The sequence below is a fragment of the Elephas maximus genome, chromosome 3 (genome assembly GCF_024166365.1).
Source record: "Elephas maximus indicus isolate mEleMax1 chromosome 3, mEleMax1 primary haplotype, whole genome shotgun sequence".
In the NCBI taxonomy this organism is placed as follows: Eukaryota; Metazoa; Chordata; class Mammalia; order Proboscidea; family Elephantidae; genus Elephas; species Elephas maximus.
The window spans coordinates 29,233,772-29,258,246 of NC_064821.1; the positions used below are offsets into that span (position 1 = coordinate 29,233,772).

At 53.7% G+C, this 24,475-nt stretch overlaps 2 protein-coding genes across 7 annotated transcripts in view; one reads left to right on the forward strand and one right to left on the reverse strand.

Annotated features, from left to right (window-relative positions):
* The window catches only part of DOCK6 (dedicator of cytokinesis 6), a 49,503-nt gene extending 25,965 nt beyond the window's left edge, over positions 1–23,538 (reverse strand). For 5 of the 6 annotated variants that reach the window (XR_007516467.1, XR_007516466.1, XM_049876915.1 and 2 more), the window contains exons 1-16: positions 23,446–23,538; positions 12,553–12,640; positions 11,645–11,820; positions 11,329–11,397; positions 10,979–11,108; positions 9,820–10,032; positions 8,289–8,374; positions 6,585–6,651; positions 6,342–6,491; positions 5,339–5,419; positions 5,103–5,256; positions 4,581–4,708; positions 4,376–4,469; positions 3,774–3,936; positions 400–517; positions 261–331 (exon numbers count right to left, since the gene is read on the reverse strand). Coding sequence is in view for 4 of the 6 variants with exons in the window: in XM_049876915.1 (XP_049732872.1) it covers positions 261–331; positions 400–517; positions 3,774–3,936; positions 4,376–4,469; positions 4,581–4,708; positions 5,103–5,256; positions 5,339–5,419; positions 6,342–6,491; positions 6,585–6,651; positions 8,289–8,374; positions 9,820–10,032; positions 10,979–11,108; positions 11,329–11,397; positions 11,645–11,820; positions 12,553–12,640; positions 23,446–23,489 (1,832 nt within the window). In the remaining 2 variants the exon portion in view is untranslated. Of the gene's footprint in view, positions 1–260; positions 332–399; positions 518–3,773; positions 3,937–4,375; positions 4,470–4,580; positions 4,709–5,102; positions 5,257–5,338; positions 5,420–6,341; positions 6,492–6,584; positions 6,652–8,288; positions 8,375–9,819; positions 10,033–10,978; positions 11,109–11,328; positions 11,398–11,644; positions 11,821–12,552; positions 12,641–23,445 lie in introns of those variants that run through there. The other variant, XM_049876916.1, reaches the window with a different exon arrangement.
* Positions 1,731–3,317, forward strand: ANGPTL8 (angiopoietin like 8). The gene is made up of 3 exons (XM_049879395.1): positions 1,731–2,027; positions 2,224–2,385; positions 3,204–3,317. The coding sequence occupies exons 1-3, from the start codon at positions 1,731–1,733 to the stop codon at positions 3,315–3,317; spliced, it is 573 nt and encodes a 190-aa protein (XP_049735352.1).
* Positions 23,539–24,475: the final 937 nt, after the last annotated feature.

Consider the following 24,475-nt stretch of genomic DNA (forward strand, 5'->3'; position numbering starts at 1 on the left):
CAAGCTATTCCTTCAGTGTGGCCGGGGCCCCATTGTCCTTGCTGTCTGCCTCAGGTTCCCCTATTCATCCTCCTAGGCCTGTAGCTCCTGAGTCTCCTACACTACTGCTGGGTACCTAATCCACAGCCACTGGTCCCCACATTACTGCATCTCCCTCTCCCATTCCCGCCCGCTGCAGTCCATCAGTGCTGCTCCACTCTGTCACCCTGGCCCCCATTAGTGCCCTGGCACCCCTGCCTCCCAGCCTGGTGCCCACGCACTTGTTGTGGTAGACCACCGGTGTGAAGGCCTCCCGGACAAACTCACTGCAGCTGGACTTGCCGAAGATGACCTGGGGGAGCGGGTCATAAGGGGCCTGCTGGGACCCCCACCCCCACCCTCCTGGGCGCAGCCACTGACCGGCAGGGCCTGGCTGGGGTCCTCGCCCGCCATGTACTGCACACGCACGGTGAGGTTGCGCACGGAGCCCTGGCGGCTGCTGAAGTTGAGGTTGTGCGGGTACACGTAAAGCAGGTTCCTGCGGGTGGTGGGGATCAGAGGGTACACATGGCCCCAGCCAGAGGCACCACAGGCGGCAGGACAAAGCCTGGCCTGGGACACAAAGAGTCAAGGGAAAGAAGGCCTGGCAACTGGGGTACAGAGGGGCAGGACTCATGACTGGCAAAGGGTGGGGACAGATGAGCACCCAGGGAGCACAGATGGACCCTGGGGCTCTGATGGGGAACAGATGGTGACGTCAGGAGCAGCTGCTAGGGCTAAAGTTCCAAAACGGTGGCCAGGTGGCCAGCAGTCAGGCCTGAGCCCCATCCTCACCGGGCCCTAGGGCTTGACCACAGTCCCCCAAGAGAGGCCACTAGGGCTCTCTTGCCTGTCCTTCAGGTGGGGAAGCTGAGACTGGGGTCAGAAGGATGGGCTGGAGTCAGAATCCTGCCTCTTGCCCCGGGGCAACTGTGCACAAGCCTCAATCTCCCTCTGGGCCTTGGTTTCCCTCTCTGTGCGGTGGAGGCGTCGAACCTTCCAGCTGAGCAACAATACCAATGAGGATAAACAACAAAAGAATCGCACCAAACACTTATGTGGCACCTGCTGTGTGCTGGGATCCATTCTAAGCATTTAACACTAGACAATTCACTTACTGCTCACAACCACAACCGGCATCACCTCCATTTTACAGGTGGGGAAACAGACAGACTGTCCCCAAATTGCCCAGTGAGTAAAATGGCATTTATCTGGGGCACGTGTGAATCCTGGAGTCAGGCTGAGGTTACCAGCGAGTCTCCACCACCTGTACCCATTTCCCTGGCTGCTGACTAGGTTAATGGAGGCCCCGAATCACTGACTTTGAGGAGAGCAGATACTGTGACAGAGGTTAGAACAACTCTGGGCAAACAGCTGGTACTCATATATACCTCACTACTATGACCATTATTGTTGCTGTGCCTGTCCATGGGTAGGGAAACTGAGGCTCGGTGAGCTAAGCCGCAGGGTGGGTTTGAAGCTGGGCTGTCCTCTCCCGTGCCCCCACCCCCACCTGGCCCCAGCACTGGGCAGCGTGATCCCAGCGTGGGCCAGTCAGACACTCGCCTGATGCAATGGTCGCGCCACCACCAGACTCTTGCACAACACACAGTACCCAGCCTGGCCAGTTAACGATTGACTGGGGATTAAGGGAGTGTCAGGGCATAAAAAGCAGAGGCAGGGCACTGTGGCTGTATCCCAGATCCTCTGCCATGCCCGTGCTCGCTCTGTGCCTGCTGTGGACCCTGGCAACGGTGGCACGGCCTGTCCTAGCAGCCCCTGTGGGTGGCCCTGAGCCAGCGCCACATGAGGAGCTGACCCTGCTCTTTCATGGTGCTCTGCAGCTGGGCCAGGCCCTCAACGGTGTGTACAGGACCACGGAGGCCCGGCTGACGGAGGCTGGACGCAGCCTGGGCCTCTATGGCCAAGCACTGGGGCTCCTGGGGCAGGAGGTCAGCCGGGGCCGGGCTGCGGCCCAGGAGCTGCACACGGGCCTCTTGGAGATACAGGTGGGCACTGTAACTGGGACGCCACGGGGTGGGTAGGAGCCTGCAGTGCAACAATGTCTAGGGTGACCAACCATCCCAGTTTGCTCAGCGCTGAGGAGGTTCCCGGGATGTAGGGCTTTCGTTGATAAAACCAGGAAAGTCCTGAGCAAACAGACGGGTTGGTCATCCACCTAATGTGCCCCCATCTGTTGAGCAGACAGAGGAGAACGCCCTGCAGCTGCTGGCGGAGGCCATGGCGCAGGCGCTGGGGGAGGAAGCCCACAGACAGCAGGTGCTGCGGGACAGACTGCAGCAGCTAGAAGTCCGGTTGCGGGGTGCCTGGCTGGGCCATGCACACCATGAATTTGAGGCCTTAAAGGTAAGGGGCTCCCAGCCCTGGGGTGCCAAGACCTTGATTCCTGGCTTGAACTTGCTTTTGAATCTGGAGTCCCAGAGATCCCTAGGTCAGCCTCCTAGCTCCATGGCTTCTTGCCTTGGCGGCTCTGGACAAAATCCACCTACCTTCCTGTGCCTCAGTTTCCCCATTTGCAAATAAGGGCAATAACTGATGTCTCAGAGCAGAGCCAGGGACTCAGCATGGGTCAGGGTACATAGCAGGCACTCAACACACACTGATTAGAGTAACTGGTAATGTTTATCAAGTGCCCAACAAGTACCAAGGCCTTTAAGAACCCATACATACATACCCACTGCCGTTGAGTCAATTCCGACTCTGAGTGACCCTATATGACAGAGTAAAACTGCCCCACAGCATTTCCAAGCAGCGCCTGGCAGATTTGAACTGCCAGACTCTTGATTAGCAGCTGTAGCACTTAACCACTATGCCACCAGGGTTTCCTTAAGAACCCACAGAATCCCCATAAACCCATGAGGAGAGGACTATTTTATCCCCATTTTACAGATGGGGAAGCTGAGGCTACAGAGGGTCAGTGACCTGCTGGGTCACACAGCTGCAGTAGGGGGGCCTGGGCAGGGTGGGATCTGAAACCCTGGTGATGCAGTGGTTAAATGCTCAGCTGCTAACTGAAAGGATGGCAGTTGGAACCCACTAGGCAATTCTATTCTGTCCTATAAGGTCACTATGAGTTGTAATTGCCTTGACAGCAACGGGTTTGGGCAGGGTGGGGGCATGGGAGGTGAGGTGGTCTCAGCTGGGGTTTCCATCTCATCCCTCAGGCCCATGCTGACAAGCAGAGTTACATCGTATGGATCCTCACGGGCCACGTGCAGCGACAGAGGCAGGAGATGGTGGCGCTGCAGCAAAGGCTTCGACAGATCCAGAAGCGGTGAGCCTGGCGGGGGCTTCCTGGCGGGGGCTGGGCATGCAGGGCAGCTGGACGGGCCACTTCACTTAGCTAAGCCACTTCTCCCTCCCCAGACTCCACACAGTGGCACGTCCAGCCTGAGCCCGCCTGGCCAGAATTGAGAACCAGACACGCAGCAACGGACATTTCCACGACCCTGAGCAGCCCCCGTGAGGGAGGCGCTGCCTGTCCACTGGGGTCAGCCAGGGTGCCAGGCCCAGCTTCCAGCCACAGGGAGACAGAAGCAGGCGGGGACACGAGCAGAGGACACGGCCCCGTTGGGGAGAGGTGGAAGAAGGACATGTGCCCCTTGATGGCCACTGAAGCCCATTAAAGCAGAGCAGAGGCATTGACCTGGGTGTCTGCATGTCTGGAGAGAGGAACCACTCAGCCTGGGTGCCTATGTGCTCCATTCAAGGGCCCAGCTGGCCCAGGGCTGTACCTGTAGCTGGTGTGGGGGGCGTAGACCTCACGTGCGGGGAACTCCAGCATCTCCTTGGTGGGCCGGCCCCGGGGGTCTGGGTAGGGCTTGACGTGCAGCAGCTCCGGGGAAAGGCAGAAGTGGGGGCTCTCGGGGGCGGGGGAGATGTCGATCTTGAGCTGGGCTGGGGAAGGGGAGCCAGTTGGCACTATCCTGAGAACCTGGGGTGGTGGGGCCTCGTGGCTGGGCCCCATCTTTGCTGGGCTGTGGGGTCAGGGCTCCTACTGTCCCACAATGCCCTTCTGGTGGCTCCATCCTTCAGAATGCTGGCCGTCACCCCTATTCCTCTGTCCCTCACCCCACATTTGATCAGCTCTGTCTTCAGGACATACCCAGTCTCTCCTCTGTTACCATGTCCACCATTTGACCTACTCTCTGTCTCTGCCATTCGGTTTCTCATCTGTGTCCCCAGTAGAAGGCCCACCCCCAACCCCTGAGGTTGGGGACTTGTCTGTCATAGTCACCCCTTGGGTCCCCATGCCTGGCACAGTAAGTGCTCAGTGTGTGCTTGTTGAACGACTGCATCAGAGCGACATCTCTTGTTTATGGGGTGCACCACACACCGGTCACGGGCCGCAGGCGCCGCAGCAGGGAAGATGGCCGCCGCATGTCAGCCAGGAACTTGAAGAGGTCCTCATCGCTGAGACGTTCAGCCTCCTGCACGTGACCCACACCCATGAGCCAGGGCGTGGTGCTGGGGTCCCCAAAGCAGAAAGGGCTATGGGGGTCCCTGGGTGTCCCCCAGCCCCTGTCCCATAGCCACGACACCTGCTTAAAGAAGTTGGTGACGGTTAGCGTGGCTGGGCGGAAGCCAGAGAAGCTGCAGGCATCGTCTCCGCTACTCGCTCGGTCCTGGGGCCCCCGACGGCGGCGGTCAGTCCAGGTGGGTCGGCGTTCTAGAGGAGAGAGTGTCAGAGAAGGACAGATGAGAGACAGAGACAGGGAGGGACAAAGAGCCATAGAGACTCAGGCTTTGTATGGAGCATGGCCACCAGAGGGCGCCACTTCTCCTCCCCCAGTTGCTAGGCCCTAGGGAGTCCACAGCCCCTGAGTGGTGCAAATGGCAAACATGCTCGACTGCTAACTGAAAGGTTTGTGGTTCGAGTCCACCCAGAGATACCTGAAAAGAATGCCCTGGAAATCTACTTCTGAAAAATCAGCCACTGAAAACCTTATGGAGCACAGTCCTACTCTTGACACACAAGGGGTCACCATGAGTCAGTTGACTCCACTGCAACTTGTTAGGGTGTTTGTGCCTTGGGCCCCCCATTAGCCCACCCGCTTCCTCACCACCCTCGGAGTCCGAGTCCCGATCCGGCTGCCCGGCGCTGTTCACGATGTTGGCCAGGTGCACGGCTGTCCAGGCAAAGGGCATGCGGTAGCGGCCTAGGCGGGTGCAGAACTGCTCAGCTGCCAGGCGCAGCTTCTCCAGCTTCTCTTTGTTCTGTGGGGGGACCCCCAGCAGCTCAGCACCCAGCCCCGTGGGGTAGCCCCACCTCCACCTGGCCCAGCCTCCCCGCACTCACTTTGGCCGTGTCCGCCTCCTTCAGCACCATGTAGGGCTCACAGCACTCGCTGATGTCACCCTGCTGTAGCACCTTCTCCAGCTGCGGGCAGGTGGCTGAGTGAAGAGATGCCCCCCCCAGCCCCCCAGCCTCCTAGACCTCCCTGAGCCCCCAGACACTCCATCTGCTGAAGACCCTGCTCCAACACCTCCTGTGGCCCACAATGCCCTCTGGATGGAGCCCTCCCCACCCTTGAATTCCATCCCAAACCCCAGGCTCAAGCCCACCTTTCGCTGGCAAGATTTTCCCTACGTTTACATTTTTGTTTTGGGTGTAAACAGAGGCTGCTGCAAGTGTGGCTTTGGGCCATGGGGTCTGGGCAGTAATTCTGACCCTTCAGGGATGTGGAACCCTGGACCCCTCTCTGTGCCTCAGCTTTCCCATTTGCAAAATGGGGGCCATGGTCACCCCAGGTCCCAGGACTGTTGTGAGGACTAAAAGCGGGAACCCCTGTGAAGCCTGACCTTGAGAGGCACCTGACTGTACCTGCCCAATTTGTTTCATTATTGTAACCTAATGTAATGTTTTGGGAAAGGAGCTGAGCTTACTCCTGGAAATAGAAAATTCCAAACAAATGTGCCAACTTGGTTTCTCCGCCCCAATAGCTGAAAAATTCTCAACTTAGAAAAGAAACACTTTAACATCTGTTCCAGAACCTCCCAACAGCACTTCCCTTGCCTCCTGGCACTGCTGTATGGTTGCATGTGCCCAGGAGGCCCTTTCTCCCCAGGCTGTCCGCCCCCCATGGTCTCAGCTCAGCTTTCACCTCTCCATGGAAGCCCTCGGTGATTTCTCCCTACCTGGGATGAGTCAGGGGTCTCCTCTGGGCTCCCCCTGCTGCCTATGCCCCCTATCACAGCCCTGATCACCCTTTCTGGTAACACATCTGTTTTGTTCCAGGACAGTAGGGCCCGTGCCTGTGGCACTCAAGTTCATCACCCCCCTGCCCAGCCCTAGCAGGCACCTTGATGACCAGGAAGATGTCAGGTGAGGGGTAGGTCACAGAGAAGATGGCAGAGCGGGCCAGGGTGGAGATGGCAGGATGGGTGCCATGTGCCCGCAGCAGCCCCTTTGTGGAGTCTGAGTTCAGGTCGAAGTAGAAGTTCTCCGAGATCTGGGGGCAAGAGAGGCAGCTGGGCCACCACCTCCAGGAAGCCCACGGCCCCCCGAGGAAGAGAAGAAGCAGGGGAGGAAAGCGGTCTCCTACCTTCTTTTTCTCCCGCACGTCGTACAGGGCCAAGATGCCAAAGATGGGCTCAATTTCAATCTCGAACCTGTGGGCAAATGGAGGGCTGTCCAGCAGAGGCTCTCCCTAGCCCCTCTGCCACCCACACACCCTGCTCCCTCTGAGGTCCCAGCCCAGCCTCCGTGCATTGTGGGGGCATACCATGCCCGCTGAGCCACACTGGACCACCATCTATGGGTTTTGCAAAAGGGGACGCTGAGGCACTGAGAGATCCTCAATTTCGTAACTGACACAGAGCCCCTCAACCTTGGCACTTGTTCATTTGACATGGAGGTGGCTTTTGGCACAACGACCCCTTCCATCTTGAAATTCTCGACTCTTGGGCCCTCTGTTGCCCTTCTCTGGGGTGTCCTCTGGCCCCTTGGGCCATGCCATCATTGTCACCAAGGGGCTGAGTCCCATCCCTGCTTGCCTGAATGGCGGCTGTAACCCGCCTGCCTGTTGTGCTCTGCCTTGCTGGCCCCCGGTCACCACATACCTCCTAAGGAAGCATCTGGAAACTAGAGGGTCCCACTGCCCCAAGAACAAAGTCCTGCGTGGCCCAGCCAGCTGCCTCTTGCCTCATTTTCCCCTCTCTGGGCAGTCCAGTGGCCCAAGCATGCACGTCTCCCAGCCTCTGCATGTGCCATGACCCTACCTAGCATGCGTTCACCACCCTCTCCTCGAGTCTTAGCTCAGACATCTCCTCCCCAGAGAATGTGTCCCCAGACTCCCCGCCGGCTGTGTCAGGAGCCTCCTCTGGGCCCCCAGCTCCAATCACAGCCCTGTGTGGCCATCACATGGTTATGTGTCCCGTACACAGTAGGCACTCAATAAGTATTTGCTAAATGGATGGATGAGCCCACAGAGCGGTTCCCAACCATTGTGCTTGGGGCAGGAGGTCCACCTGGGCCTCAGGCCAGGCCAGAGCCTCCCTTTCCTGCCCCCGTCTTTCCGGCAGGAACTCAGGGTGGGGAGGGGCAGGGCCAGGCTCGGGTCCAAGTCCACATCCTGTTCAGCTCCATTCCCACGCACTCTGGCTGCTCCCTGGGGGCCGACACGGAAGGGGCCTTGGGCGGCTGGAAGCCAGACACAAGGTTGCCAGCGCCCCCTCCACCCTGGGTCCCAGTAGTAGAGCAGGCAGCCACTGGACTCCAGCACCACAGCCAGGTCAGGGCTCAAATCTCAGCTGTGCTGCTCACAAGTCACATGTTCTTGGGCATGAAGACTTCACCACTCTGTGCCTCAGTTTCCCTACCTACACTCATTTCACAAAGTTGTGGTAAGGACTCAACAAGTTGATATACATGAAAGACTGAGAACAGCATCAGTGCTTAATGATTAGTGGCTTTGAGGATGAAACAGGAAGAATTAGTTCCCTTCATAAAAGCCCACGGGTGTTCTCTTGAGTCTCAGTGCTGCACATAGTAATGACATCACTTAAGCCCACCCAGTGCCGTAAAGTCGATTCCGACTCATAGTGATCCTATAGGGCAGAGTAGAACTGCCCCATAGAGTTTCCAAGGAGCACCTGGCGGATTTGAACTGCCGACCGTTTGGTTAGCAGCCATAGCACTTAACCACTACGCCATCACTTAAGCAGTAAGCACCAAACGAGTGCCCTGCACTGGAACCCACATGGTCTCCACACACGTCCGAGAGGATGGGCGGGACACCACCACTCACTTGAGCGACAGACACTTGACCAGGATCCTCTGTCCAAAGTGCTCGTGGGGCGGCTCGGGGCGGCTGCAGCGTTCCACAGCCTCATCCTGTCAGGAGCCAGTGGGGGCCGTTAGGACACACTGTCCAGGGAGGGCCTGGAATGCCCGGCCCAAGACCAGCTCTACCCCAGCGGGACTAGGCTTCTTTCAGTCTCCCACCTCTAAGCCATCCCATGTGCTACTCTCCCTGCCTGGAATACCCTTCCTCCTCCTTTCAATGCCTGCTCATCATCCAGGTCACAGGTTATCTGGTACTTCCTCCAGGAAGCCTTCCCTGACCCCTCAGGCCCAGACAGACACTTTCTCTAGGTGCTCACAACACCCTAGGCATCCACATCATGGCACTATCCATCTGGGTTGGAATTTCCTAACAGGGGGGTCTCTCCTGCAGTAGACTGTGAACTCTCTGAGGGCAGAGACCTGGTCTATCTTATTCACAACTGCATCCCTAGTGCCAGCCATACAGTAGATGCCCCAACATGTTAGTCGAATAAATATAGGGGCATACTGCAGGCACCTACTAAAAGCTGGCTGGATAAACACAGATGTACACAGAAAGCATTCAATATATGTTGATTTGACATAGATAGACACATGCACCAGGCACCCAATAAGTACTGGTTGAATAAATATAGACGTATATAGTAAGCACCCAATAAATGTTGGCTGAATAAAAACAGAGCTGTATACCTAATAAATGTTGGTTCGAAAATACATAGTCATATATAAGAGGTGCTCAATTAATGTTGATTAAATACACGGATATACACTAGGTGCCCAAAAAATGCTGTTTAATTACATATAGGAAGATACAGTAGGCACATAATAAGTATTGGCTGAATAAATACATGCATAATGCATATACAGTAAAAAAAAAAAAATAGGCACCCAAAAAAACACTGGTTAAATAAATATAGAGATATACAGTAGGTATCCAATAAAAGCTACTGAATAAATATAGGGTATACAGTAAAACAAGGACCGCTGGTGGCACAATGGTTAAGTACTCAGCTGCTAACTGAAAGACTGGCAGTTTGAACCCACCAGCCAACTCTGTAGGAGAAAAGACCTGGCAATCTGCTCCTGAAAAGATTACAGCCTTGAAAACTCTATGAGCCAGCTCCACTCTAACATACTAGGGTCACTATGAGTCGGAGCTGACTCGACGGCACCTAGCAACAACATGTAGTAAAACCAGTTGCCTTCAAGTCGACCCTGACTCATGGCAAAGCCATGTGTGTCAGGGCAGAACAATGCTTCATAGGTTTTCAATGGCTGATTATTCTGAAGTAGGTCACCGGGCCTTTCTTCTGAGGTACCTCTGGGGGGACTAAAACCACGAAAGTTTCGGTGAGCAGCCAAGTATGTTAATCGTTTGCACCACCCAGGGTATATGGTAGGCACCCAGTAAATGCTGGCTGGATGATGTATAGGGATACATGTTGGCCTGATGAATACTGCCTGAGGGCGCCTGTGGACCCGCAGGCACCTACCTCATCAGGCGCCGGGTAGAGGGCAAGCAGGGCGCTGGCCCGGTGCTGCCGTCGCAGGGCCTCATTGCGCCGATCCACATCTTCGGGGGCTGCGCGCTCTAGCAGTGAGGGCAACAGTGAGTCGGCGGCCAAGTTCCTGAGGTCAAAGATGCCAGAGGCGCCACTGCCTCGCGGAGTGTCATCTGGAGAACCTGAGCAGCGACGGGGATCTTCCTACCAATGGAGAATGCACGAGCACTGAGCACCAGCTGGATGCACCCTCACCCCACCTGGGCGGGACTGTCCTCATGCCCATTCTGCAGGTGGCAAAGCTAAGGGCTGGAGGGTAGGGTCACCACTACAGAGGGTACCTGGGGATTGTGCTAACTCATTTTCCAGAAACTTCTATCTGGGGACCACTCTTCCTTTACCATTGTTGCAGAAGGCTACTCCTACCCCCACATCCTGGGCTTCACTCAACCTTTGACTGGCCAATCGGAACATGCCATCTGCCAGCCCCAGGGATTGGCTCTAAGGTGAGGACATGTTTGGGCTGAGACAACGAGAGCCTTCCCTGGGACTGTGCTCACTGTTACCAGGGGAGGGAAGAGTTCTTCCCAGTGGAGCTGCCGCTGTCCCAGGACCCTGACTGATCCCCCACACTCAGCTGCAGCCAGAGCCAGAATGCCCTGGTTCAAACCCCAGTATGGCACTGTGACCCTGGGTCTCTGACCCCAACTCTAAAGACCTCAGTTTCCCATCTGTCAAATGGGTTAATAATTATCTAAGAATACTAACAATGGAAACAATGACTAATTACTGTTGGTATAGAGTAGATGCTCAGTAAATGTTGGTTGACAAAATATAGGCTTAAGACCTAGCAGGCTAGGGAAGGTTCTCCAATAACTTTGCTGTGGCTCAGTTTCCTTATTGGCAAAATGGGTGTAGTTGTTGCCCTGTTTTATAGGATGAAAGGGGAATGAGCACAGAGCATTTAGCACACACTATGTATTTAATAAATGTCTACAACTAATACCCTTAACTTTTCACTCATGGGGTCGATACATTTTCTTTCGGCCTCAAACCTATTCAAGTCTGTTTCTTATCATGTGAGACCAAGAGCTGGGATAAGAACCCACACATATATCCCCACAATGACGCCCACCCAAAGCTCCCTCACCAAGTCCTCAGGGCCGGTCCTCTCGTCCCCAGAAATGTCTTGCTCAAAGACCTGGCGGGTGAGGACTTTCTGCCGCTCACGCTGCATCTCCATGGTGATGGGGCTGTATGCTGCACTCAGATGCTGGTACCTGGTAGGAGGCAGGTGTGGATGGGAAGTGGAGCTGAGGGCTCCCCAGGGTTCCCCAATGTGCACCCACACACCTGCTGAGGCCTACATGAAGCCTGCAAGACCACCCGCCCTCCCTGAGCTCCACCAGAGGAATTCCAGCTACCCTTGCAGGAACAGTGGGCAGATAAACAGGAGGACTGGCCAAGACAATTGCTCAGCTCTTCTGGGCTCAGACCCACCTCCTGTGGACAATGACCCAGTCCTCTGTGTACATTTCCACTGCGGCCCTCGCCTGAGCATCCAGCTTCCTGTGGAAAATAAAATCAGGGTAACAGAGGTAGGGCCCAAAGTGAGGCTGGGACTGTAGTTCCACCTATTTTAGGATGGGGAGATGGAGGCTCAGAGAGACAGGGTGACTTGTTCAAGGTCACAGAGCTAAGCCAGGAGGTAAACTTGGGGCTGTTGGAGCCCAGGGCCTGATGGGAACAGCTGTGTTAATGGGGGGCACTGAGGCAGGGTAACATCCTGGACAGGGAGGGTGGGGACTGCACCCACCCATCCTCAGGAATCCCGGGTTCCGTGGTCCGGCACTCCCGGGGCTGCAGTACCAGCTCCAAGTCGTCAGCTGGAAACTCAACCATGTCCCGGAGGGGCCCAGGCTCAGCGTCTGGTGGCCGGCTCAGAAGCACGTCCTCGAAGTCCAGGGGCTCAATAACCTCCGTCAGTGGCACCTGGGTCAGAGCAAAGTGGCCCTTACCCATGCCCTCAGGGCCGGGAATAGGAGGGCACCAGGTGGGGCTGGGGTTATGCTGGCCTCAGACTGGAATTGGAGGGTGGTAGGAGCCATACAGGGTGCTGGAGCTGCGGAAGGGCTATGGAGGACCGTGAGCCTGTCAGACTCTCCACCCCGACCCAGGCTGTGATCCAGTCCCTCCTTCCACGCGCTCCCTGCAGAAAATCACGCCCTTGTGCCTGGAGGGTAGGGAACTGATGGTGGAAGGAAAGGCATGTGGACAGAGGATGGGAGTCCAGGCTGGGGAAGAGACAGTCCCCGAGGCTCCCTGGTCAAGATGGCCTCCTCTCCCCTCTGCAGCTGGAAGTATCTCCCATCCCCCCATCATCACCCAGGAGGTCCAGGCAGCAGGAGATGGGATGACATCAGCCCAGGAGCCCCTCCCCCGGACCACCCATAGGGCTGCCCCCTACAGGAAGCAGCTGGTGAGAGGGAGGTCCCCCCCGCCCCGACAGGAATCAGGAATGACAACAGCACTAGGGCCAGGACAGGGATCCCCCTCCCTGCAACTTGCTGGGTCCCAGCCCACGGAAGTCGCCTGCTTCCCCACAAGACAGGGCACTGGTGGGAGGGGATGGGACAAGGCCTGGGCAGAGGGGAAGCCTCACCCCTGCTAGAAGGCAGGGTCCTGGGGTCCGGGCACCCCCTCCCCGCCACCGCAAACACTTACCCCCAGGGAGCTGCTGCAGCGCCTGCTGGAGTGGGGAGAGCCACTGCGTTCCCGGGACACCTGTTTCCGTACCTCGGCAGCCACCATCCTGTGGGAAGAGACAGAGAGCCATCAGGGGCAGGAAACTCAGGCAGCAGGCCCTGAGAACCTGGGCTTTGGGGCCCAACAAATTCATTCTATTTAGGGAGAGTCCAGACTGTGGAGGAAAAACAAGCCGTGGGCTGTAGGGCTGTGGCAAGAGGACAACCCCCATCCCCGACATGCTAGGCCTGGGCCCTTCCATCATCCCCCAACCCATACACAGATGGAGAAACTGCCGATGGGTGGAGCCTGACCCCCCAGTCAGGGGTCTGAGTCCTGCCCACCAGTACTGGCTTCTAGGCCTGGAGGGATGCCAGCTGACTCCTGTCCTCCACTTCCTCATGTGGGGGGCCTTTGCCCACCCTGGAGCCCCCAGACACACTCAGCCCTGCTTCCTGCATCCCATCTGGAAAAGTTTACCCTGTCCTGCCCTTGCTATGGGGCCTTCTGCAAGTCAATGCAGCCTCTGAGCCTCAGTTTACTGATCTGTAACCACCCTGACCTCGTGGGGCTGCTGTGTGGAGCTGAAAATGGGGCCTGGCATTCAGTGGGCACTCCATACCCACTGAGCACGTTCTCAGGGCATGTGTAAGAGTGAGGCCGGCCCACAGGAGGCTGCCCCTCATGGGCAAGTACGGCAACCTGTGGAACCAAGAGGGTGAGGCCACTGGAGCCGGCACCTTCCTGGGCTGCCTGTATCTGAGCTGGCCTTTGAAGTGGGGAGGATGAGGGTGAAGGGGCAAGACCCACAGGGGAAGGTGCTGAGTGCTGGATTAGGGATTTGGGGTAGACCCAGAGAAGCAGGGATTCCCCAACTCCTTCAATTGATCTTCGAAGGAGGCAAGGGAGAAAGCCATGCAGTTATCTGGGGGAGGAGTGCACCAGGAAGAGGGAACAGCAAGTACAAAGGCCCTGAGGTAGGAGGAAGGGAACATGGAGCCCCCTACTCCCCAGGTTTCTGCGAATACAGGATCTAGGGCTGTCTTGGTTCCCACAAGGGCCCCATTACATAGCAGGGGCTCAATAAAAATAAAAAAAATTTTATGGAATGAGTGAATCCCTCCCAATCTGCTTCCTGGCCCAACTTGCCTAAATCCACTGTAGGCTGAGTTGAGGGGAGCCCTAGACCTTTTAGCTATGTAGCCTTGGGCAGCCAGGACACCCTCTCTGGGCTTCAGTCCCTCTTAAAATCAAGAAGCTGATTGCCTGGGTGTTTGGGCCTCATACCCCTCCATTTGCCAATTTTCAGCGTTTTTAGGAAACTTACTCATAGAAAGTCACTCACAGCAAGCCTACAGGAGAGAGCAGAACTTGCCACAGGGTTTCCAAGACCCTAATGCTTACAGAAGCAGATGGCCACATCTTGTTCGGAATTGACACGACGGCAGCAGGTTTGGTTTAAGGAGTCCTAGTGGCACAATGGTTAAGTGCTCAGCAGCTAATTGAAGGGCAGTTCAAACTGGCCAGCCACTCAATAGAAGAAAGATGTGGCAGTCTGCTTCTGTAGATTACATCCTTGGAAACCCTATGGGTCAGTTCTATCTGTCCTATAGGGTCACTAAGATTTGGAATCAACGGTTTTGGAGGAAATTAAGCACTTGACTAGTAGCCAAAAGGCTGGTGGTTCAAGAAGACAGGCCTGGCAATCTGCTTCTCAAAGGTCACAGCCTTGAAAACCCTATGGAACACAGTTTTACTCTGCACACATGGGGTCGCCACAAGTCGGAATCAAATCAAAGGCAGCTAACAACGACAGGAAACTTTCACAATAAAAAGTTGTGCCCACAAAAGGGCAATGCTGAGGACTGCAAACCCGATGGCCCACAGGCCACCAGTGAAGTAAACGTGTGGTGGGCCTGGGTGACTCTGAAGACGGGGTGGGGGAGGAGAGGATGGGCCAACTGGGATCCTAAGCCGTCTAAAAAACCAAAGCAGGCCCGTTGTCGTTGAGTCATTCCAACTCATAATGACCCTACAGGGTGGAATAGAACTGTCGATCGTTTGGTTAGCAGCTGAGTTTTTAACCACTGCATCACCAGGGCTCCCTCAGCCCTGTCTAAGGCCTCTAAATTCAAATCCCTGTGGGCCAAACAAAACTTGCCCATGTCCTTATCCAAAGTGGGGGCCTCCAGTTTGAGACTCCAGCCTCATTCCTCCTCTGGCCCTGGAGCATAACTATTTTCTCTGTCAACAGTCCCAGAGTCTTGCTTCTACCAACTGGAGGGTGAGGAGGGTGTTTCTGAGAAACTCAAAGAGTGTTAAAAATTAGGACCTTGTCCTCAAATTCCCCAAGCTGGGGCCGCCTCCTCCAGAACCATGGGCACACAGGGGCTGAGGAGTGGCTTACGAAAGACACTGGGACAGGGGACGAGGCTGGCCCTGATCCCAGCTGTTCTGCAGCTGCTACCCCAGAGCAGAGAAAGGGAGGAGGAAGGGCTGGGCCTTCGAAAGAGGCCCCCAGAATGAAGAACTCCCAGGTCCACAATACTATGGCCACAGCAGCCAGATTATCGAGCCATGGGCTCTGCACTCCAATTGGAGCTAGAGGAGCATAGGTGAGAGGCCATCTCTCTCTGGGCCTCTGGGCTTGGGACAGTGCCCACCTCACTGAGTACAGGACCTGGCATATAGTTGTTGTTAGATGCCATCAAGTCGATTCCAACTCATAGCGACCCTATGTATAAAGAACACATTGCCTAGTCCTGAGCCATTGCCACGATTTTTGGCTATATTTGAGCCCATTGTTGTAGCCACTGTATCAATCCAACTTGTCAAGGGTTGTCCTCTGATTCTCTACTATACTAAGCATGATGTCCTTCTCCAGGGGCTGGTCCCTCCTAATAATAGGTCCAAAGTACATTAGACAAAGTCTTGCCATCCTCGCTTCTAAGGAGCATTCTGGCTGTACTTCTTCCAAGACAGATTTGTTCATTCTTCTGGCAGTCCACGGTAGGTATATTCAATATTCTTTGTCAACGCTATCATTTAAAGGCATCAATTCTTCTTTGGTCTTCCTTATTCATTGTTCAGCTTTCGCATGCATATGAGACAATTTAAGATACCATGGCTTGGGTGAGGCATACCTTAGTCCTCAAAGTGACATTTTTGCTTTTGAACACTTTAAAGAGGGCTTTTGCAGCCGATCTGTCCAATGTAATACATCATTTGATCTCTTGACTGCTGCTTCCATGAGCATTGATTGTGGATCCAAGTAAAATGAAATCCTTGACAACTTCAAACTTTTTTCCATTTATTGTGATCTTGCTTATTGGTCCAGTTGTGAGGATTTTTGTTTATGTTGAGGTGTAATTCATACTGAACGTTGTGGTTTTTAACCTTCATCAGTAAGTGCTTCACTTTCAGTAAGCAAGGCTGAGTTATCTGCATGTCTCAGGTTGTTAATGAGTCTTTCTCCAATTCTGATGCCACTTTCTCCTTCATATAGTCTAGCTTCTGGGATTATCTGCTCAGCATACAGTAGGTGGTCAATTAAGGCTTGCTGTCACCATATCATCCTTAAAGGCAAAACTAGAAGGCTGAAATTTCTGGCCCTGTTTTTATACAAAAGATGAGTGAGGCACAGACAGAGGTGGTTATCCACCCAGGGTCACATAGCCAGATGAAGCAGGGCCCAGAATCGAAACCTGCTTGGTTATACTCTTCAGCACTGGGTCTTCTGCATCGCCCATGACAGGGGACCAGAGCCAAGAATAGGAGGCTCCAGAGCCCACCTCTTTCCTGTTCACACTCACTCCAGCTCCCCAATTCTGTCCTGTCTTGGGTCCTCAGCACCTAAACACTGACAACCGATAAACAACATCATGGTAAATGGAGGAAAAATTTAAGTTGTCAATGATCAACAATCAACACCCATGGAAGCAGAAGTGAAGAAATCAAATGATGTATTGCACTAAGCAAATCTGCTGCAAAAGACCTCTTTCAAGTGTTGAAAAGCAAAGCTATCACTTTGAGGACTAAGGAGCAGTTGACACAAACCATGGTATTTTCAATCACCTCATATGCATGTGACAGCTGGGCAATGAATAAGGAAGACCAAAGAAGAATTGATGCCTTTGAATTATGGTGTTGCTAAAGACTATTGAATATACCATTGTCTTAGGCTGGATTCTATAGACAAGCAAAACCAGTAAGGCATATAAACATATGTAGAGAGAGATTTATATCAAGGAAATGGCTCATGCAATTGTAGAGGCTGGAATGTCCCAAGTCTGTAGGTCAGGATAGAGGCTTCTCCTGATTCACGTAGCCGCAGGGGCTGCGTGAATCCAAGATCAGTAGGTCAGAGAGCAGGGCTCTTGCTCACAGGCTGTGAACATCAACGAATCCCAAGATCGGCAGGCAAAACCGTAGGTAAGCTACTAGCTCAAATCCCAAGAACCGGTAATCAGACAAACAGGAGCCAACTGCAGAACCTGCCGATCTTTGTTTCGCCAGCCCCTGCAACTATGTCAATCAGAAGAAGCCTCTATCCTGACCCATGGAGCAAGAGAGCTGAATGCCTACCCACCGAAGTTTATTGAAGGAGTGGGGTGCCTCCAGGCACTTATCGGTGGAGTTAAAGAGCTTTGGAACACTTGCCCCAGCACAGCAGGTGCAGGCGGCGAGGCCCAAGGGGCAGAGAGGCCAAGGAACCAGGAAGCAGAAGCTGAAGTGACAGGAACATAGGAAGCAGAGTTGCCTTAGTCTCAAAGGGTAGGAACATGACTTCTGTGGCCTGAAAGGGTAGAGTCACCAGCCAGGTGGACTTGGAGAACGGCGTGCCCAAAGTCGAGGGAGCAGAGCTGCTGTTCTAGTGGGCCTAGAAGGTGGAGCTGAAGTTCAGGGCCATGGGGTCTCTACTCAGAATCTGGAGAGTATGGCCAATACCTAGAGTCTAGAGGGCAGAGCCACTGTGTAAACGGTCTCAGAGAACAGAGGATTATTTTCCTGCCTTGAGGGCTAATGTAATGTGTTCTGCTGACTTGCTTGGTACCTGTTATCCCTTCTTTCCCTCCAATTTCTCCCTTTTGTAATGGAAATGTCTAGCTTGTACGTGTTTCTCCAGTGTACTTTGGAAGCAAGCAAATGACTTGTATTTTCTAGATTTCACAGATGAAGAAGAAATTTTTGGATTTTGGACTTGCGGTTGAGTTAAGGCTTTTGCTATATGATGGGGTGAATATGTTTTACATGTGGCAAGAACATGAACTTTTGGGGGCCAAAGGGTAGAATGTCATGGATTGAACTGTGTCCCTCCAAAATGTGTACCAACTTGGCTAAGCCATGATTCCCAGTATTGTGTGACTGTCTATCATTTTGTCATCTGATGTGATTTTCTTATGCGTTGTAAATCCTACCTCTGGGATGTTAATGAAGTGGGATAAGCGGTAGTCATGTTAATGAGGAGGACTCAATCTAGGTTGTGTTTTAAGTCAATCTCTTTTGAGATATAAAAGAGAGAAGTGAGCAGAGAGACATGAGGACCTCATACCACCAAGAAACAAGAGCCAGGAGAATAACGTGTCCTTTGGACCCAGGGTGCCTGTGCTGAGAACCTCCTTGACCAGGGAAGATTGATGACAAGGACCTTTCCCCAGAGACAACAGAGACAGAAAGCCTTCCCCTGGAGCTGGCACCCTGAAACTTGGACTTCTTGCCTCCTAAACTGTGAAAGAATAAATTTCTGTTTGCTAAAGCCATCCACTTGTATTTCTGTTATAGCAACACTAGATAACTAAGACAACCATGGACTGTCAGAAAAACTGAGCCCTGGTGGCACAGTAGTAAGATCAAATCCATCAGCAGTTCAAATCCACCAGCCACTCCTTGGAAACCCTATGGGGCAGTTCTACTCTGTCCTATAGGGTTGCTGTGAGTTGGAATCGACTTGACAGTAACAGGTTGGCTGGAAGAACAAACAAATCCATCTTAGAAGAAATACAATCAGAATGCTCCTTAGAAGCAAGGATGGTGACACTTCAGCTCACTTACTTTGGACACGTCATCAGGAAAGACCAATTGCTAGAAAAGGACATCATGGTTGGTGAAGTGGAGGGTCGACAAAGGCCAGGGAGGCCCTCAGTGGGATGGTTTGACACCGTGACCGCAACAATGGACTTAAGCATACCAATGATCATGGAGATGGCACAGGAATGGGCAGCGTTTGGGTCTGTCTTACATAAAGTCGCTATGAGTCAGAGCCGACTGGGCAGCAACTAACAACAAACCACTGACGAACCCTCGAGCTCCTCCTGGGTGCTACCTGCCTCCTTGGCGTGCCCATGTGGGACTCCTCCAGGCATCTCGCACATAGCAGGGCCACAACCTACACTCCCACCACCTTCCCATCTCACTGAGGGCAGCTCCATCCTCCCAGGTGCTTGGGACCCAAATCTTGGTGTCCTCCCCGCCCCCCCAACTCTCTTTTTCTCACTCCCATGTCAGATCTGCTTCAGGAGGCCCCAACGGAGCAGGTTTAAAAAAAGGAGGGAAACGGTGAGCATAATTAACGTTGCCAAATTGTACACATAAAAACGTGGAAATGGCAAATGTTTTGTTACATAAATTTTTCCAAAATTTAAAAAAAAGGATGGGAGGACAAGGTGACAAAACGTTGCACTGAATTTAGTGGCTTTTCCAAGGAGGTGACCTCACAATTGCAATGGAGGAGACTGTAAAAATCCAGGTCTGGGGTTACAGCCATTATTGAGATAAATTCTCCTAAGATGAAAAACAGGCAACCTGACATGACACTAAACAGACCAGAGGCTCAGAGGGGACAGCTAAAGTGGTGGCACCATTGAGAATTCAGACAGACCATGGAGCTCACCCCAAGGCTAGTCAAATTAACAGAGGTCTAGCCTTTGAGGGGAGGATGATGATAAAGCCAGAAACAAGAATGACTGAAGCCCTGATCAAAAGGGGGAAAAAGTAGAACAGAACTTCAAATCTTCGTGGACTCCAGACATTCTTGAGCCATGGAGGCTGCCTGAACCCCTGAAACTGCTTTCCTGAGATAATCTTTAATCCTTAAACTAAAACTATCCCCTGAAGTCTTCTTGAAATCTAATTGTTTAGCTCAACTAGCAAAGAATGTCTGCCTTGGGCATTATGCTCTTTTAAGAGCTATATGTGATCAAATTGACAACGGCAACTTGAAAGATTAGACAGGAAATTAAGGGGACGCTGAGTTTATGTCAGTGAGGGAGGAACAACTCAAAAAAGGATGAAAATGGTTGCACAACTTGAAGACTGTAATCATATCATTGAACTGTATATATATAAAAACCATTGAATTGGGGTGTGTTCTGCTGTGTATAGTCTCAACAACAACAAAAAGAATGACAGAAGCCATGGGTGCTGTGTGCGCCCACTTGTATAAAAAAGGGAGGGTGAAAATGAACCCATATGAAACTACAAAGAGATTCCTCTATACACACACACACAAACACACACACACAGCTCCTCATTGGCAAAAAATCTGAAAGACAATGCAAGTGCCAGAGAGAATGGATGGACAGCAACTGGATCGGGCATCCACCGGTGTGGGAAACCCCTTCGGAAAAGCATCTGTGACATCTAGCAAAAGTAAAGATACTCCAATCCAGCAATTCGACGGAGGCACAGAGGCTCAGGGGGAACCTACAGACACAAGCAACAAGACACATGGCCAAAAACGCTCTAGGCAGCCCCAAACTGAAACCACACACATGTTCACCAGCAGGAATGGGGAAATACATGGGTGGTGGAATACTACACAACCATGAAAAAGGAGGAACCTGGCTACAGGCAATGGCACTGACGAGCCTTCCTGACATTATGCTAAGTGAAAGAAGTCAGCCCAATGGACGGCATCCCCCACGAGTCCGTTTCTATGAAGTTGTAAAACAGGCAAACCTACTGCATGGCAAATAAGGAGCTGACTTGAAGGGAGAAACCACAAGGCCAGTGAGGAAGAGATGACCGTGACCAACAGCATGGTGGATCTCTCTGGAAGCAGGCGCAGGTGACAATCAGGAGGGGGAGGGGAGCTGGGAAGGTGGAGCCGGCCCCTGTCTTGACCAAGGTGGCCTTTTTACTGGCATTTGCTTTATAATTGCTCTTTAAACTTTGCACTTTTCTGTATGAATGCCAACTGTCACAATAAAGGCAAAAAATAATAATACATGAGTGTGCTTATGCTTGCAGATACATTTGGGGACGGGGTAGGGCGACAGGATGGAAGGGAGATGTTTCCCTGAAATCTGGCAGTATCTTTAGAATAGTAAAACTTGTTGATGTACATTCCTCCAGCAAATCCTTAGCAAAAAACACAGGCCGTACAAAATCAGAAAGCTGAGGCGCAGAATGAAGACCCCCCGGAAGAAGTTGCATAAACGCACTTCAGGATATGTGAAAGCAGGAAAGGCAGTTTCCAGAATTGTTCCAAGCTCCGGAGCTACAAGCTCATGGGGTCGAGCCCCAGCTCCACAACTTCCCTACTGGCAAACCTTGTGGGTGAACCTAACCACTGTGAACCTTGGTTTCAACAGTTGTACCCATGTCAAGAGGCAATGGGGACAATTAAACAACTAACATCCCAGAAACATGAAAAACACATCTTAAGTGCTGGGTGATCATCATTGTATATCATATATTAAATAGTACAAGTGACAAGATGAACAAATTATATTGCATATGTTGTTAGGTGCTATCCAGTCGGTTCTGACTCATAGGGACCCTGTGTATAACAGAACGAAACACTGCCTCATCCTGTACCATCCTCACAATCATATGCTGCATATACCAAAACAAAAAACCAAATCCAGTGCTGTGGAGTCGATTCTGACTATAGCAACCCTATAGGACAGAGTAGAACTGCCCCATAGGGTTTCCGAGGAGCGCCTGGTGGATTTGAACTGCCGACCCTTCGGTTAGCAGCCGTAGCACTTAACCACTACACCACCAGGGTTTTCACTGCATAGAGCAACACTCATAAATGTTATCTATGTTCATAAGTTTGTATCTTTAAGATACACCCAAAACCTTTTTCTAAAGAATATGTTCATTAAGAATCTGCTTATTAGGAAACCAGGAGACTGGCTAATATTCAAGCTAATATGGTACATGTGGAATTAACGATCAGATAAATAAATAAATGAATACAGGCCCAGGTCTTGGCATGTACACACTAGGTCCCTACTAGGCTACTCCGGAAACCTTGTCTGAGGGTGGCTATAAGCCTTGAGCCACTCGCTCAGTGGTTCACTGGGGCCCCAGGATCTTTCTCTACTCCTCTTGCCCTGGGCTCTTCAGCATCTGTTCCCCAGGGTGGAAATCAGGACCCCTCTTTCTCACTTGGGTGGACCCAAGGACACAGGGACTGAGAAGCAAAGGACAGATGGTAATAATGTTCTGAGGCCAAAGGCCCTAGAAAGACAATTCAGAGACACAGAGGTAATTATAAGACATAAAAACAGCATGACCACTGTGTAATGAACACTCGCTATGCCCCAGACACGAGGTTGGGTCCTTCCTCCTCTGCTCAGAACCCTCCACAGCTCCCACCTCACTGGGGTAAAAGTCAAAGTCCTCCCCGAAACCCACAAGGCCCTGCACCATCTGCCCCCACCCTCCCCTTCATTAACTCTGCTCCAGCCACAACAACCTCCTTGAATATCTGTGAACCCACCAGGCCAGTTCCTGCCTCAGGGCCTTTGCACCTGCTCTTCCCTGTGCTTGGAAGCTCTTCCTCCACATATGAACATGGCTCCACTCCTCACCTCCTTCAAGTTATTGCTCAAATGACACCTTCTCAGCCAGACCTTCCTGACCACCACCCCCCATCTAAATGAGCCCCCATCCTCTCTATTCTCTTTCCCTGCCCTGTACCTCCACATATGTGAAGGTACTTATCACTAACATGATCTACTTTATTGTGTTTCTCCTTGTCTGCACCCCCCACTGTCTGCCTCCAAGGGTGGGATCTTTTCTTGTGTCCCCATCAAGCCAGGGCCCCATCCACAAGGTGGCTCTTTCACCTGGGGGTGGTTAGGGCAGGTCACCAGTGGAGAGGACACTCAGCCAATTCTGCACCCGTCATGGATGCAGAGACCCAAATCTCCGGTGAGGCCCCTCAGCCGAGAGTCCGACATCCCCCTCCCAGCCTCAGTCTCTCACAATCCCCAGTGGCTGCGGAAATGGATCTCCCCGCGCCTGGCGCCTGCCCCCTCCCCCGTCTGCCCACCAGCTGGTTCTGTCCCCAGCCCCCACTTTCTCCATTCAATCACCCATCCATCCTAGCTTGTCCAGCCCGTGCTGGGGGAGAGCCCAAGGCAGGGCAGGGTGGGGGGTCCACAGCTGTTCCCGTGCCGCCCCAGACAGCTGGCTACGGAGCCCTGGGGGGCGGCGGAAGGGCTCGGAAAACCTCCCGAGGGATTTTAAAAGCCGCCAGAGCACCACCTCTGTCCCAAATCCCGACGCCAGGAGCATCCCCGCCCCAAGCCAGCAGAAGATGGGACGGAGGGCACCTCCTCCTCGGGCTCGGGGACCGAGAAGAGGCACAGAGGAGTCCGGCACCCGCTTTCCCCGCGCCACCTCCTCCAGGAAGCCCCCGGGGCACGCCCCCACGCGTACTCTGCCGCCATCGCTCTCGCTGCCCCGGCGCAGTCCCCAGCCCGGACCCTGCCGCTCTCGCCGCCTTCTCCCTCCCCAGCCCCGGCCAAGGCGAAGGAGTGGATGGGGGGCGCCCTGGCTGGCGGGGAGAGGGGGCCTCCCGGGACCGGGCTCGGACACGTGGGGTCGGCCGAGGAGGGGGCCCGGCGGTCGTGCTACCTGTTGATCTTGTGCGCGAAGGCGCGGCGCTCGGCGGCCGCCATGGCGCCCCGCGTCCCGCCGCCGGCCCCGCCGCTCCGCCCGCTCACGGTCCCCGCCGTGGCCGCCGCCGCCCGGTTCAGGGCAGCCCGGCTGGGCGGGGCCGGGGGCGGGGCCCTTCCGGGTGCGCCTGGCCGCTCCGTGCTGCCCCTGCCGGCCGAGGGCCCAGGTCCCCGGGCCGCCTCTGAGTCTGCGGGGCTGGGTGGGGAAACTGAGGCTCGGAGAAGGGCTGTACCGGGGTGGAGGTGGGGATGGCGCCCTGGACGCCCAGGTAGGGGCGCTCTTTCTGCCACCTGACGCCAGGCTTGAAAACAACAACGTTCCCACAATTCATAATGACCATCACTAAAGTTTATTGAGCACAGCCCCAGCGTTTCACAGGTGCGGAAAGAAATATTGTTTCCTCCATTTTACAGATGGTTTTTTAACCTGAGGCACCGGAGAGTTCGAGTACCTGCCCAGGCCTGAAGGACTCATGGGGGCGGGGGGGCCCACTGGATATGAACGGAGGGGTCTGGCTGGGCATCAGGAGCCAGGATATGTGATCAGGATTTGGCTGGGGGACCCAAGACAGCCGGTTCGGGAGGCTGGATCAGCTGGGCCGCCACCACTGGAAGGAGGATGTGGGGAAGCCTTGGTTAATTTTTTCACAAATTTTTCTACAACGGCCCCTCTCAGCATTTTTAGAGAATCCTCCAGCTTCCTCTCATCTGCTGTGCCAATCCCTTTCCCAACATAGGCAGGTCCAGAAAATGTCTTAGGGAGAATTTGAGGCTAGAGGAGAGACTGGCATCCTGAATCCACAGGAGGGAAGCCTGGATTTTGTGGGAACCCTAGAGACCCCCCGCGTAGGCCCAATACAGCGTTGAGGGTAGTAAGGGCCCAGCAGGTGACACCCAGCCTGGCAGGTGACCTGTGCACACCTGTCAGTAGCCCATGTGCCCATGCCTGAAGTGGCCTATCCACTTTGGCCTGGGAGACACCAGGTGTA

Excerpts from the sequence above, each read along its gene's own strand:
- ANGPTL8 (XM_049879395.1), top strand. The coding sequence starts at position 1,731 with ATGCCCGTGCTCGCTCTGTGCCTGCTGTGGACCCTGGCAACGGTGGCA. Across the intron at positions 2,028-2,223 it reads CGGGCCTCTTGGAGATACAG|ACAGAGGAGAACGCCCTGCA; the intron begins GTGGGCACTGTA and ends TCTGTTGAGCAG. Across the intron at positions 2,386-3,203 it reads ATGAATTTGAGGCCTTAAAG|GCCCATGCTGACAAGCAGAG; the intron begins GTAAGGGGCTCC and ends CTCATCCCTCAG.